The sequence below is a fragment of the Dromaius novaehollandiae genome, chromosome 1, assembly GCF_036370855.1.
Source record: "Dromaius novaehollandiae isolate bDroNov1 chromosome 1, bDroNov1.hap1, whole genome shotgun sequence".
Taxonomy (NCBI): domain Eukaryota; kingdom Metazoa; phylum Chordata; class Aves; order Casuariiformes; family Dromaiidae; genus Dromaius; species Dromaius novaehollandiae.
The window spans coordinates 211,412,692-211,428,512 of NC_088098.1; the positions used below are offsets into that span (position 1 = coordinate 211,412,692).

A 15,821-nucleotide genomic window follows, 5' to 3' on the forward strand; every position below is an offset into this window, starting at 1 on the left:
GAAACACCCTGTGAAGTGTGAGGAAGGCACCAGACGCCGTGAGGCTCCTCCCTGCTCGGCAGGGCCGTGTGGGTGTGGGACAGGGCAGGGAGGCTGCGCAGCCCCCGCTTACCCCAGCCGCGCAGGGGTCTCAGGGCCGCTGGGGTCGGTGGCACTAGGCCGGGCCAGGAGGGACGCTCGGCCGTCTTGGCCCCGGCCCCCCCGGGCTCCCGCTCGCGGCAGAGATGCCCTTCGGCTGCGGCATGCGAGCGGCTCCTCGGCTGTTCCTCGCCCTCGGTGAAACGCGCCCGGCCGGCGCTAACGCTGTCTGCAGCGCGTTCAGGTTTGTGCAGGAAAACCAGTTACGGCAGATAACCCAGGAGGCGATCCCAGGATTTTCACAAGCACTTTTCATCTGGGGCTCCCCACGGGCTTTTGTGGATATGAACTCGCTCAAGCCGCGCGACAGCCCCCCGCCCGGGGCAGAGGTAACCATCCCGACACCCATTTTACAACTGGGGAAACTTAAGCGCAAGAGGAGAAAAGCGCTGCCAAAGCTCAGGCGTAACAAGTTGAGAGCAAAACCGAGCCGTCCTGCCTCCCGGCTGCTGCACTGACAAGTAGAAAACACTCCCTTCCGCTCCGGCTTGGTTAAGAAGAGTTATTCCAAACAGAGGTGTAGCGTTGAAAAAAACGAAGGTAGAGAGAACATGTCCTTCCGGTTCGGTGAGAAACTTTGGCAGCTTCAGAGCATCGGTACCACTACGCTACGCGCCGAAAATTAAGCGTAAGCTGCTCCAACGTCTGCAGCAAAAGCGGAGCGGGGAACGTGAGACCGGGGGCGAGACACTGTCAGGAAAACTGATTCGGCTGCAGCCTGAGAGTCTAGGTGCTCATTCAAACCGCGGCCGAGGGTTTTGACAGCGCAGGGAATAACAGGCCGCCTGTCTCCCAGGGTGCTATCGTTTCTGGTTTGGGCTGTCAGAAGCAAAAAGTTGACCCAGTTTTTCCCTAAAAGTTTTAAGAATTCAACCTTCCCTGTTTATGAAGAGATATTTTGCTTTTTTTTTTTTTTTGATAGTTTAAGTCAGATCGTATTTCATCTAAAATCTTATTTTCAGATTTGGCTGGAGTCGAAAGAAATGGAAAATTCTGAGGATCCCCAGAGGGTTACACCTGTCGAGTACGCGAACAGATGTGTAATATTTTTTCCTTGACTAACGCTAGCCTCCATAGAGAGCTGATGATTTCCAAGGTATGTAACCACAGAAGGCTTTTTACTCCAGATGAATTATTGCTCTGCTATTTAAATGCAAAGCTGCAATAGCAGTGCATGCATGTTGATGAAATAATCACTCGGACTTGGCTGCATGGTGCTGTTCTGCTGCTGCAGCACTCCTGTGTTATTACAATTTCTGGTGGGGTGGCTACTAGATGAACACTTGGGAGAGAGATCTGTTAACCAGTTCAGTACCATTGCGTGAAATAATACCTAGTGAGCTGGGCGTACTGTAACTGCAGCATATCTAAAGCTCTAACAACATGCTCCTTTAAATGCAGCAGCTCCTATCAGTGCAAAAGAGCTCAGAAAGTTATAGCGGGAAGAAACCGATCCTTTGTGTTTAAAAAACAAAAAAAGAAAAGAAAAAAACACTACCGAAATGGCCATTTCTATTATTTATAAGCAGGGCCTGGAAATTTGCCAGCTGCAAATCCAAGGTGCTGCAGAAGTACCGTTTTCTTTCCATTGAATTTTATTCCAGGTACCTGAGAATTCAGCTGTTAAAACAAAACATAATTCCTCTTTTCCTTCCTGCTTTGCATAAGCAAATTTTGGCAGCCTGCCGAATGATTTTCAAAGTAGGAAAAGAAGAAATACAGTTAAATTCAGAGACATGCTAGGGATCTGCAGCACAAAATAGAGAGTTCAAACTTTATATATGGGAGGGAAAGAAGGATTCAGTGAAAGAAAAGAGAAGTGAAAGCAGCAGAAAAGAGAATTACATGATAACATATTCTATTGACAAAAAAGAATAAGGTGATAATTTAAACTTTGTATCATGGTAAGCCATGTTCACCTACCTTTTTTTTTAAAAAAAAATAAATTAACGTTGGATTTTGATTTTATGATCTGCCTTTTTTCTTGTAGATCCCCTATGATAATTGTATTTTTTTTTGTTCCACAGTAGCTCAAAAATAGTATGCACAGATACACAGACAATCATACTTAATAAGCTCAAACTTCCTAACACAAACCAGGACAGAGTAAGCAGTCAATAATTTGTGATCTAATTTATGGCTGTCTGCAAAGCAAGCATGTTTCGCTTAATGGGGTGAATGTCTCTTTATTAACTTACTACTAAATTATGTACTGAAGTAACAGCATTGTCAGAGGCCTGTAAACAGTGCAGATATGAATCAGTGTTTTGTTGGCAATACTGTAATTATAATAACATCCTGAACAGGCTTTATGCCATTGCAATGCACATAAGCCTGTAGCTTGATAGGCTTAATTCAAGATCAAAAGTTAACAAACAACGACTTTGGCAGTGAATCACAAAGCAGACACACTTCTGTTTTGATATATAATGATGGTGAAATACAGCCAGTTCAAGCTAGTTGAGAGGCACATGACACCCTCTTAAAGGACATGTTCACTCCTGGGAACAGCTTTTCATGTTAATCTGAAAAGCTCCCCCCAGTTTTTCCCTGTTCTCTCTCCCAATTCTCTTCCTCTCAGTTAGCAGTCTACAGCTGCAAACAGATACCAACAGGTACCTGCCTTTATCTAGCCAGCTCGCAAGGGGCCACTTGGTCATGTTCCCTCTCCTCCATTTCTTCTTTCATTTCAGTTTCTTGGGCAAACTGCACGCAATAGTTATAGCATTGTGATTTTTTAATTTACATTTTCAAGCGTTGAATGAACAGCGTGAAATTCTAGTATTTCCTTTCTGTTCCTTGTTTAGTGAAATACATAAATAATAAAAAATTCTGAACAGAATGCAATCTTGAGTTTTAAATGCATTAGTTATGTTTTTTGTTAACCAGATATGCATGAAAAAGGATCTTCTTATCATCAACAGTTCCTCTCTTGCTACTTATACCTAGCTAAATTCATAATCCTTTGACACATCACAGTGGATTAACTGATAACTGAAGAGAACACAAATCTAATTGGTTTAAAACCTTTGCTGGTAGTCATTTACTTAAGCCTGCAAGCCACAGAAATAGGAAAAATCACTATTCTATTCCAAGCTTTCTCACTGATTTGCTAGGTGATGGAGGGCAAGTTATTTTGGTTCTTGTCTCCTCCCATCAGCATGTATACTATGTTCTTTTTCCCACACCAAGTCACTTTGAGAGCTGAGGAAAAAAAGACTCAGTCAGTCTAAACTGTTACGATGATGCTAGAAAAACAGAGCATGCATTAAAATGCACCATTTACACAATCCTAAACCTCCTGACAATCACTAATTAGAGTAATACCAGGAAAGATGTTGATGAACACTGCCTTAGATGAACACTGCCTTAGTGGTTTTTAACCTGTGGTATTTGGATAACTGGACATCCACGTGCTATTAGTCTGCCAAAGGTGACTGACAGTATCTGTGCTTTTCTGAACATGTTTAAGTACTCCTTACAAAGATCCAAGCTACTATGGAAAAAAAAAAAAAAAAAAGTATAGGTTCACAAATTGGAAGAGACTGAAAACCAGTTTCCTAGAAAAAAGAATGAATGGAATAGCTACAGGTCCAGGCAGCTTACCAGGGTAATGCGCCTCTAGGCACAACCGCTTTCTTCCCTTTGACTCACCCCTCACATCAACCCTCTTTCCTTTTGAGTACAGCTCGGGCTCAAGTACCAAAATAACCTTTGTTACAACCTTAACCCTTAAAATTCAAGCTCAAGGCAGTCCAAATCTGTCTGACAGTTCTGCAGATAAACTTATAGTCAGTCTCCATATGCAGTAACAACATGATTTTTGAATCATTGGTTCAGTAAGATTCCTAAGACCATGAGATTGGTATGAAAACATAAGCTTTTAACCATTACTTTATCCAAGACACTATTTATTTGCTTTTGAGGTGGCTAGACTTTTCAAAACTCACATTTCCAAGTTTCTCTTCACAAAAAAGGCAACAAAATTTTTCTGGTTCTGGAAGCAATAGCTAAGGAACTCATATGACCCAGTCATTTGTGTAGACACATTTTTGAGAAAAATACCTCCACCACAAGACTGTGAGAAACTATGAACAGAAAGAATGTTTTTGACTTAAAACAGCTTCAGTTTATGATTGCTGGAAAAAAAAACACATATTTGGGGGTTCTTTGATTATTTATATTTAGTCATAATTGACAGCTTTTCATTATTCTTTTACTCATTTTTAAATTAAGTTATATCATACACTGTGCTTCTAGTTCCATAAGCTGATCACTCCCATTTTCACATAGTATGATGAATTTTTTAGATGTATATTGCTGTTTAAAAGCCAGAATCTCACTTATGATCAGTAAGTGTCAATAGAAGGAACTGCTGAGATGGTATATTGGAATTCTTTGCTTTATCTAGGCAATTGAGTCACTATTTATCTTTTCTCTGACACAAACTTAAATAAAATAAAAAAAGGTCCTGAGCCATACATTACTGAAATTCTCTTTCTTCTAAATAGAAAAAAACCCTCTAAATTTGGAGCTTCTTTATTAAACAGTAGATGCTTGCATGTAGACAGCTGACATTTGCAAGACAGATGCATAACTTTTTAAGCATCAAAAGTCTTGAAAGATCAAATGCTTGAGGGAAATTGTCCTTCAACTCAGTGTGAATGGTTGCTACTTCTGGAGGTTTCATATTCTCTGTCACTGACTTGAAACTCAGAGCTTCAAAGTAACGTGGTATGCAGCATTTAGCAAAAACTAATTTTCAGTCAGTCCCAAGCTTATTAAATTCACATTTAGTGAAAATAATCAAATCCAAAATTAATTATTTTGTTTTCCATAAAGTTATCTACCAAAAGAAACCAGAAAAGTGGCATTTTTCTCTATGATGTATGGACATCATAAAAGATTCCACAGCTTTCTGTATTTTGTAAGCTTAGGAGTCTGTGTCACTGTACTTACATTAAATGTCCTCTAAAATCAGAATTGTGTAGTGTATCCACTGATATACTAGTTTTAGAAATGGATGCATTTTAGAGAGGGTATTATGCAAAAATAATAGTTATTAAATATTTGAAACTTCAGGAAGGCATCACAGAAACAGGACTGTGTTACTAAAACTAATACAGTCTGAACTAGCTGATAAGTTTTACTATTTTTTAAGTGTTGCTGTAGAGATATGGGCCATGAAGTGATACAAACCCAAACCAGGCATTGTATCTATTGTCAGTAAAAGTATTATGTTCCCCTAAAGGAAAAAGAAAAAAAAATCACCTTTGTTCCAGTCTCACAAACAGTTTTTATATATAAAGCATAATCTATAAAATCAGAGAATAATTCGTTTTGGAAAGGACCTCTGGAGGTCACCTAGTCCAACTTCCTGCTCAAAGCAGGGCTACCTTCAAAGTTGTATCAGGTAGCTCAGGGCTTTATCCAGGCGAGCTTTGAAAACCTCCACAACCTCACGGAGCCACCAGTGACACTGCCTGACTATCCTCATTGCAAACATTTTTTTTCCTCATACTCAATTGAAATTTCACTTGTTGAAACCTCCAGTTGCCGCTAGTCCTTCCTCTGTGTATGTCTGAAAACAGCTGGGCTCCGTCTCCCCTCTGAGGTTGTGGAAGACTGCAATTAGAGGACACCCGAAAGCCTTTTCTCCAGGCTGAACAAACCAGCCCCTCCATATGCATCATGTGCCCCAGACCTTTGACCATCTTAGCAGCCCTCAGCTGGGCTTGCCTCACTCTGTTGATCTCCCTCTGGCACTGGGGAACCCCAAATGACACACCGTTCTAGGTGTGGACTTACTAGTGCTGAATGGAAGGGAATAATCTCTTCCTCTGCCCTGCTGGCTATGCTCCTACTGATGCAGACCTCCGTGTGCTGGCCTTCATCGCTGCAAGGGCACAGGGCTGACTCATGTGCAAGTTGTACTCCAGGACCCCAGGTCTTCTCTGCAAAGCTACTTTCCAGCCAGGCAAGCCCCCAGCCTGAACTACTGCAGAGGGTTACTCCATCCCAGGTGCAGGAGTTTGCATATGTTTCTGTTGGACGTTTATGAAGCTCCTGTTGGCCTACCACTCCGCTCGTCAGCTGATAGACCCACGTAAGAGATTTGCAAGAGTTTGCAGCATTAAGCCCATTCTTGCTCTTTCACAATCTCACTATTTGAGAAACTTTACTTAGCTCAGTTAGATCAAAGGCACTTCACGTAAAATGCAGTAAAAGTGGTTTTACAAGCTTTTATGATTTAAGAGCAGATCATAGATTTAAAATGCAGTTCAGACAGTCCACACTACTATTTAATATAAAGTACCTGCAGGCAGAGTCTGAGGTAAAAATGGACACCAAAAGGCATATATTTTTCATGTCCATAAAGACCTATTTCCTACTCCCAGTGAATTTGAAATTGGGCTTCTGTTAGAAACCTGGGTTATAGTCAGTCTTACTGGATATTACTGCATGCTGTTGAGCTTTTGTTCCTATAGTGTGGCCTCAGTCGATAAACAGATTGTTATGTAAAATTAATTATCATGTAAGCCAGGGGAGACTGCCCCAGGATATCTCTTCCCATCAGTGGCATACCAGTAATGATCACTGATAAATATGTTCTTGGGTGTTCCTAAAACATGACAGGATCTGTTCCCTAGCATTGTAGCAAAGAGGAACCCACTTAGTAGAGAAAAGAAGGAAAGAGGGATCTTCAACAGGTAAAAATATTGTCAAATAAAATAAAATTTTGCCATCCAAAACCTTACAAACTTGGAGTCACACAGACTTTTTCACTACTTAAAATGACAGTGGGATCTTTTGAATGATTTCTGCTCTTTTGCTATAAAATACTGAAAAAACAATAATGTTCTATAACAATGTAATGTAAATATGCAGCTTGTGTTTGCCTGTAAGAGCAGGAAAGGTAGGTGAGTACAAATTCTCATGCATTATAAAATTTCAGAACAGCTTGTGAGAATCTAAGGCAGGAAAAAAAAAAGCATGGAGGAGTGTACAAAGTTACTGAGAAGAAACTCCAGATACTCTGTGTAATGATTTATATCATGTCATATTTAGCTAAAAAAATGAGATTTTCCCATTATTAATTTGCATGTAGACCCCACAAGATTAAGTCAATCCATTTGAATGGCAGTTTTCAGAGAGAGATTTTGAGGGCCTTGCAGTTTTATTTGAAGCAAAAAAGTTGTGCAGATTCAATTTTAAATAATTGCATCCGGATATTCAGTATTAACAACAGAGAAATTCAGTATAGACAAGGTATATTTACAAATGAATAGGGCAAAAAAAGCCATGCCAAGTATATCGTTATCAATTATTTTCACTCTTATAGTTAAATTTGAATTACGACATTGTACTTCAAAATGTGCTAACAAACATTGTACTCTAAGAACATTTTCTAAGTCTTAATAATAAGGTAACTGTACTTCTACTACTAAATTTTTACTGCAAAACACAGAAAGTTTGCCAGGTCTATTCCTAATATGAATTAATGCACTGCGTTAGTAAGATATCTTTTGTGGATTTAGAAGGTCTTTGTAAGACCTTTACAACACAGTAATTACTAAATAATCATGAGTTAAATTCAAAGTAGTTAATTAGCATAGCAATGTTACAGAACACTTGATTTCATATAAAGATAACACAAAAAAACTGCAGTTGCTCATGTCTTAATGAGTTCAAATAGAAGAGCTTTCAAAAGTAGTTAAAATCTCTTTTAATAAACATATTGTCAATAAATTTTTCAGGGGATTCTTTATTATTTGTAGAAAGGTAGGCATAGGTTTAAGACTCCCTTATGTTGTTCATCTTGTCAAATTGGGTAGAATGATATCCAAATCCTGCTGTTTCCTGATGTTCTGTTTCTCAGAGATGCCTTGCATGGAGTTCGTCTGGCCAAATGCAGCCATTTATGGTATAGATCACTATATCTCAACTAGTCACCCTCATTCCCTTTCATTTAAGTGAACAATGAAAATATAGGCCCTTTGAGTACGTGATTCTTCTGTTCTATTTTAGACATTGACCTTAGAATGAGATGAATCATAATCTAGAAATGCCTGTTTTTCTTCACTGACCGTAAAGGGACCCTAAGATGACTAGCTTAGAGGTAGATATCCAGATTTTCGTCATAAAGTTACACGAGATGATTCTGACTCCCTTTGTCTATAATCATATTTAGACCATAAATTCTTCAAGCACTGACATCCACCATGACTCTGCATCACCATCACAGTAAAAATAACAGTCATTTCCAAAAAAACCCCACCTCAATTGCTAACCAAATATGAGAAGTATCCTAAACATACTCTAAAAACTGGCAAACTCCCAATACTTTTAACTTTGAGTTAAGGGACAAAGTTTTGGCAAAAATGTTCCTGTAACCATCTGGTCACATTTCATGATTTTTAGACCATCTGTATTTGGCAAAGAGCTCAGATTCCAGTGCTGAGATCATGAAAGCTTCAGAATTTTATCCCAGAATTTTCTTTTTGGAGCATCAGAAGTCTCCGTGACAGACAGATGGGTGGCAGTCTTTGTGATAGACGGAAACCTTCCTGAATTCAGTCCATAATGAAAGGGAAGCACAAACACTTCTCTGATACTTCTTGCTTGAGATATGCTATCGTATTCAAGAACCACAACTTCCAAGTGACACTGTGTGAGCTACAGCAATAGACTATTCTCAAGATATAGAGCATAGCAGTCAAATCCTCACTGAGCAAAATAAGCCAGTGGGAAACAGCAGATGACACACCTGACCCTTGCTGTCAAAACCAACAGGGAAGGTCTACAAAACCTGTGGGCATGGAGAGCTGTGTTTATTTAAGAATGGTTCTGTAGTTCGGACAGGCTAGGTAGACCTAATATGTAACTCCAGGCATAGTCCCTTAGCCGTGAAGCTATAACGATTGAGCACAGATGACTTTCACGCTGATATCCCTGTTTCATCATTGTGTCCCCATCTACCCATCAATGAAATGACGGGTAGAGAGATGGAGTTGGACCAGCAAGTGCCCCTTCATAGAGGTACCTTATTCAATAGCTTAAACAACCTTTATTCAATTGCTGCCAACTACTTAAATCCATTCTCCTACCTTAGCAGACAGGAGACACGAGTCATGTCATTTCCTTCCCCCCCTCTACATGAAAGACTCAGTTCACATCCAAGTGCTGCAAAGTAGTTTATAACAACGGCACATTTCATTTCCAAACATACATAATGAGTTAGCTTTTACCTGAGTCTTCCATCCTCTGCTGCAGCTCCTCCTGGTATAATCTTAGTGATAAATATCCCAGGATCATCCCCAATGTGTGGGTTATCCGTTCCTCCAGCAATACTGAACCCCAGGCCAGAATTCCCCTGAAAAAATAAACAAATGAAAATGGGTCACCGGATGCTAGATTTCTACAGACTTTAGCAGACGTTGATGAGCAAAGTATCCTTGCCTCTCAAGGAAAGCATTTTATTTGGCAACACCGCACTTTCAGGTGTGTGACTAAGCCAGAAAAAAATTGTCAGGTAAAAGAACACAGGCTGCAAAGACAAAGAACTCCCAGTTAATGGCAGGGCTAATGGATCTTCCTACAGAAATAGGATTCGACCTAAATTTAATTGTTTTCAAAGCATCACATAAATTATCAATATGAACTCCAATATGAATTTATCCAAGTCAATTAGACCTAGAGGGTAAAACCACTTCAGAGCTTTTAAAAAGACTGAAAAAATCCAAACTTCATTTATAAACAAAGACAGTGAATAACTCTGAAGTATTTTAGTACACCATTTTCTGTTGAAAAGTGATCATTGTTCATTGCATAATCATTGCATGCTAGTATTTCTTTTATCGTACTGATTTCTTAGAATTAATTTTTTGGAAGATTCATTACAGGGGTCTATTCAATAATCTTATTTATTATTACTACTACTTGTGACAACACTATGACAGAGACTCCCTTTCCATTTACACGCATAAATACACTTGCAAATGCGGTCACCGTTCCTCACACACAATTCTAACCAGCAATTCTTACCCGTTTTTGGAAATACATATTAGTTATTGAAGTTTTTCTAAATAAACTAAAAGTGATCACACGCATTATTTTGAAAACGATAATAAATTCAATGCAATACTGTATTCCTTTAGTCTTTCTCATTCCAAAATATTTTGTAATTATATATTGAGGCTTATCACTGCAATATAAAGCTATTGCTGTTAAGTGCAGAATATGTCCGTTGCTGTGGGTGAAACAGGTTCGGTGCAATAAATTTTTTTTCTCTTATTTTATTCAACGTCTCAGCTTATTGGCTGTCACTTGTAGACAGGTATCTGCTTCAATCCTAGAGAGAAAATTGCTAATAAGAGCAGCATCTCCTTTTCTTTTATCAAATCTCTTTGAGAACTTTTGATTACTTTTTAACCTTTATTTGAATTGGTAGGTCAGGCACGAGATGCATTTTGTGTGTGAAAGCCTGCATGTTGCCCGTGTCTGTTATCAGTATTCTACATTCACAAGCGATGCAGTTCTCATTACTTGAGAGGTACATGCAATCTGCAGCTCTGCTATCGGCATATAATTGTGAATAAATTTTCAGTACTGGATTAATTTATAATCCAAGGAGAAGGATTTAGGACTACACAGGTCTTAATGCTTCTTGTCTAGCTGTAATATGAAAAACATTTTAACACTGAAAAACTCTATGTATTTTTCTGTAGAGTTGTTAAACTTCTTCAGGCCAGCATTATAAATTTATGATTTAATCTCCCTTTCATCACTAGAATAATCTCAGACTGATCTTATTTTCCCAATATTTTAATTATATGGTTCAGTCAACACCAACTTGCATTCTAAAAATACTTCAAGTATACTTTCCCATAAGTTTTCCTATATGTCATATTATAAATGATACTAATCTTTCCAACATGTAGGAATGGAATAATGTATACGTATACACACTTCAGGAGGTTTGGAGCAAGAGCCTTAAAACACTGCTAAAAACATTAGCAAGTTTTTAAAAAGTTTATTAGAATAACTAACACTTTATTTTAAGGAAAAAAATAGAAAAAATAAGGAAATTTTTATTTTTAATTCCAAAGAGATTTTTAAAAATATGCATTAACATGTAATTCTTGATGGGCAAAAAGGAAGAGCAGGATGAGAAGGTGGTATTTGGATGCAACTTTTAGTTAGGAAGGGGAACACAAACAGACATAACATAATAAAAGAGCAATCCCAAAAAGCTTTAAAAAGCTTGCCTGTTATGTGGGGTGTGCTTAGCTGTTACAATTCTTCATGTAAACCTCATTAAAATTCTTCACAGGAAATAATTTTTGAGAAGGTTTCACATTTTCAGTGCACTCTCTTCCTCCTACTGTACTCTTTTCCATTAACTTTTTAGAGCTAAAAAATACAGCAATGCCCACCGTAAGCAGTGATGTGGTAAAACTGCAGGAGAATCAGTGCTAGTCCTTGACATTTATCCATAAAAGTGCATCTGCTGTACTGCAGGACTATTCCGATTCTGCCCCTTAGGAATAACCTTTTAAAAGAACAGGCCAGCACTCCTCACAGGCACTTTTGTATCCTGAAAATTTCAAGCAATTATTCTGGCTGCAGTCCTGGACTTGATCAACAGGGTATACAAGCTGTCACACAGGAGCTTGCTCAGCGGTTATGTATATACCTGCAAGGCTTTCTTACACCAGAAAGTTAGCTGCAAAATCTAAGTGCAATTCCACATTTTTTTTTCATTGTGGTTCTTGAAATGTCTGCATCATCTACATAGAAAAATCTTTTCTCTTTGCACGTGGTCACTTCAGCTCATGGTGGACATGGCTAAAAAACATGGCTCTATCACTTATGGGAAACTGGCCTCTTAATAGCTGTGGGCTGAAATATAGTGCAATAGGAACATTCTGGTTAAAGTCTTTCATATTCAGTTCCCAGCAGCAATACTGATATAGAGATCCCTCTCCTTTCCTCATGTTTTGCCCCCTCTTATTAGCATGGAGTTTCATCAGCATACTTTTATATTAAAAATTCTTCGTAGTTATAAGCTGTAACTCCAAGTTCCAATTAATTACTGTCTACCAACACTCTGCTTCCTGAATATTTCTGCAAAGGTTAGCTTCCCACCCTCTACCTTTTGTATCCCCTTCTCCCCCATCCTATAAAATTGTGTTAACCATCTTCACAGCTTTCAAGACTTTTCTTGGCATGTCCGTCTCTCCCAGTCATTTTGTGTTTACCCATTAAAATGTAATGTTCAGGCCAGAACAACAGCTGAGGCATCACTCACTCACTGTATTTTCTGAAGTAGTAATTCATAGTTTTCCTCATGCTGACTCCCATGTTTGGGAGTGGTTCCTCATAAATATCTGTCAAGTTAATTCACTGTCCTTTCTCGAAGCCTTGCTCTTCTAGGATGCTTACAAAGCAAGTTAACAATGAGCTCAGAGGCCTGGTGATGATGCAGATAAATGCTTAATAAGACCTAATAGCAGCTGATACAGAAGAGAAGAGATGTAGAGCAGCAGAAATCTTCCTCCTAGGAGATATTCCACAGATATTTTTTAACTGAGACTCATTTTTAAGCCTGAATATGCTTGTCTGTTTCATTTCAGGATTCTTTGGTAGAGGGGGTTTAGCCAAAAATCCCCAAACATACCTAAGGGACAAAAAATTCTGAAAAATTACTGAACAAACCTACTGACTTTAATGGTGTTTCTCAAAAGCCATTATTCATATGGCCAAATGTATAAGGCGTCCAGACCCAAATTATTTTATGTTCATTTTATATCAGCTGAATTCTCTCTTGACCTAAATACTGGCACTGTTAACACTATCCCTCTGTCCAAGTTCTCAGTTACTACTGCTGAAAAAAACTCATATAATTAGTTTCTGACTATACTGGGAAGACTTGCATAAAATTACTCAGCTATAGCTGTCTGAATATTTTTTTAATTGTTAGTTTAGTTTCCCTAGCTTCCCTGACTTTTACTGAAAGGCCTCAAACATGCACATAACCTGACAAAAGGAGTAGCACAGTATAATATGTCCAGTTTGGCTTAAAAAAAATAGTGCTGCCTCAGTTTCCTCCTCTCCATATTGGATCTCTTAGGCTTCATGATTTACCATCATGCTCAAGCTTTACTTTTCAACCACAGGAACTTAGGTCCAACTACCAAACCAAGATAATTTCTCCCAGCCCCAGAGGCCTCCTTCTTGTTCTCGACTGAAAGAAAGGTCAGTCCTTCCTCTTAAGGTTTACTGTAGAAGCCTGCCTCCTTTATGACTTTTTCAGGTTGGGTTTTGCAAGTCCACAAGGATCATCCGAGCCCTTTATTGCTCAGTCCAAGAACGGAGGAGACCTGGCCATAATTCTCCTGCTCCTGGAGGAGCAGACAACCTCACCTTTGACAGAGGCACAGTATCGTTTCAGATGACTTGCGTTGTTCTTTCTGTGAACACTAAAAAGCAACACCTAGCATCAGAATAAAATAATAGATGATTCCCACACCAGGGAAAGAGAATAAAACTTGCAAGTTCTGGCCATTTTGAGTGTCTTCCCTCCAGACTTGTTATACTACCAACATAAAGATCACAGAAATAAAGCTGGAATCCCCAGAAGGCAATGGTTTTAGGCAGCCAGAAGACCAGGAAACCCATCCTTCTTCTTACATAGCCTTCCTTTTGTGTTCCCTTCCTCTTATACACCATTATAAGCAGCCAGGTATCAGGCTGCATCTTTATAGGTTGCAGCATCTTTATATTGTCACAGCTCAAAAGTGCTCAACGCTGACTTCTGTGGAAACAGAGTTAATCAACACTGAGAACTTCTGAAGTTATTTTCCCATGACATTACAGCTCTCCATGGATGATAGTTCTCCATATGCTTCTACAAATGATTACCTCCTTATTGTGTCTCATTTTTTTCTGTTTTCTGCTTGAGAGCTGCCTTTCGCCTTAAAGCAGAGTTTGATTATGAAGAGTGCAAAGTCATCCACTCTTTAGCAAAATTACAGAAGAATAAGCACAAGAAGTGGAAAGGAGATCAGAAATGCAAGTCAAGGGCAGACTGAGTTCTTTCCTGTGTAAGGGCCAAGTGATTTGTATTTTACCACACTAAACAGGCATGCACAATCATATAGAAATTGCTTTTTGCTTTAATTTCTTTTTTTTTTCATTCTAGTCAGTAAGGTGACAAAACTCAGTGTTTGGCACGTGAGCTTCACAGACTTTCTCTGAATTACTTAATTACTTCAGTAGAATTTCTGATAGTTTCCTTAAGTAGGATGATTTTGAAGCTCTCTGCTATTCAGTAAGAAAGATAATAGACAGGAACCGCACAGAATTGACCTAACTACTGCTGCAACCTCACCTTGTCATGAAAATGTACTAGGAAGCATGTGTTGCTGAGTCCATGAGCCAGCAGAAAGCCCAACATACAATGAGGATCCATATTTCACAGAATGGTTTCCACTGTGAGAATCATTTCGGGTGACAACATATATTCCCACAGCCTCTTTTACTAAACTGATTCGTGAGTCTGTATTTCTCACTAACAGGTTTAAGAGAGCTGTTTTGCTCAACCGTTAAGGAATATAAGCCAGTGTTAACTGTAATGCGCTGAAGTGAACTGTGTAGATAAAACATGACTTAAGCCTACCATGCCCCCAAAATTACAAGTTTCCATCATGTAAGTTTTTTTTTCTCCTTGACAGTAAAGCTAAATTCAAAGACAGTATCACAGAAATGTATGATGACGCTTCCATTAGGCCCTAAGGACCTCCGCTTAGCAGTAAAGAGGAAATACAGGGAAAGTTAAGAGTGGTCACAGTGTAAAGTTTGTGGATGAAGTATCCAAGTCAACTCATGAGATCACATAAATGAGAATCAAAATTCTTGACACTTTCTACCTTTGGGTGGGGGGGGGAAGGTGACACTTGTTGCTGTTTCTTTGGGGAAAGTTTTATTGTTTGGGGGAAGAGAGGAAAAAGGGAAAGGACAGGAATAATACACTTCTTCAAAGTGTAAATATTTGAACACAGGTGATAGGACAAAAAGGGTTAATTAGATAATACATAACTCAGTCTGTGATGTGTAATACTGCAGTAATTGTTCTGTACCTCTAAAAATTTCTGACTTAAAAAATCTTCTCTCACCAAACCACATGTTATGAGATCTGTTACAAGCAGAATCTTATGTATTGCAGAAACCAGAAATAGAAAACATGCCTAGGTAATTCAGTGTACCTAAAGTACCTAACAGTGTACCTAAAATATTTCTAATTTTATCTCAACAGGTTTGTTTTGATTTGTTTTGTTTCCTGTGAGCTTCCTACCTAGACTGTGTTTTTTACAGGAAAAAAAAAACCACGAAATATTTTTCTCTCACACTTTTTCACAGATGGCTTGAATTGTGTGAATTGCATTGTATGATGGCTTGAATTGCTGCCTAAATTTGTAGTTTTTGTCAGAGCAAGTTTAGTCAAGAGAAACCTTATAAAATGATAGCTGACTCATTCCTTAATAGATGCCATAATTTTTTTCTGTCTTCTTTTATTACAGCTTTAAAAGACCCTATCAACTCTGTTGCTTGATCCTGCTTAAAAAGTTAAGTCTGTTGAAATTTACCATGGGAATTATTCCTTCAGATCTTTAACAGTACTA

General features: G+C 38.7%; 1 protein-coding gene and 1 long non-coding RNA gene across 13 annotated transcripts in view; one reads left to right on the top strand and one right to left on the bottom strand.

Moving 5' to 3' along the window:
• The window catches only part of DLG2 (discs large MAGUK scaffold protein 2), a 999,439-nt gene that overhangs the window by 336,071 nt on the left and 647,547 nt on the right, over positions 1-15,821 (bottom strand). For all 7 annotated transcript variants that reach the window (XM_064505171.1, XM_064505176.1, XM_064505174.1 and 4 more), the window contains one exon: positions 9,387-9,511. In XM_064505171.1, the coding sequence (XP_064361241.1) occupies positions 9,387-9,511 (125 nt within the window). The remainder of the gene's footprint in view (positions 1-9,386; positions 9,512-15,821) is intronic.
• The window catches only part of LOC112985016 (uncharacterized), a 43,591-nt gene that overhangs the window by 887 nt on the left and 26,883 nt on the right, over positions 1-15,821 (top strand). For 5 of the 6 annotated variants that reach the window (XR_010387335.1, XR_003259644.2, XR_003259640.2 and 2 more), the window contains exons 2-3: positions 1,101-1,234; positions 15,720-15,764. This is a non-coding gene — a long non-coding RNA (uncharacterized LOC112985016). Of the gene's footprint in view, positions 1-3; positions 468-1,100; positions 1,235-15,719; positions 15,765-15,821 lie in introns of those variants that run through there. The other variant, XR_010387337.1, reaches the window with a different exon arrangement.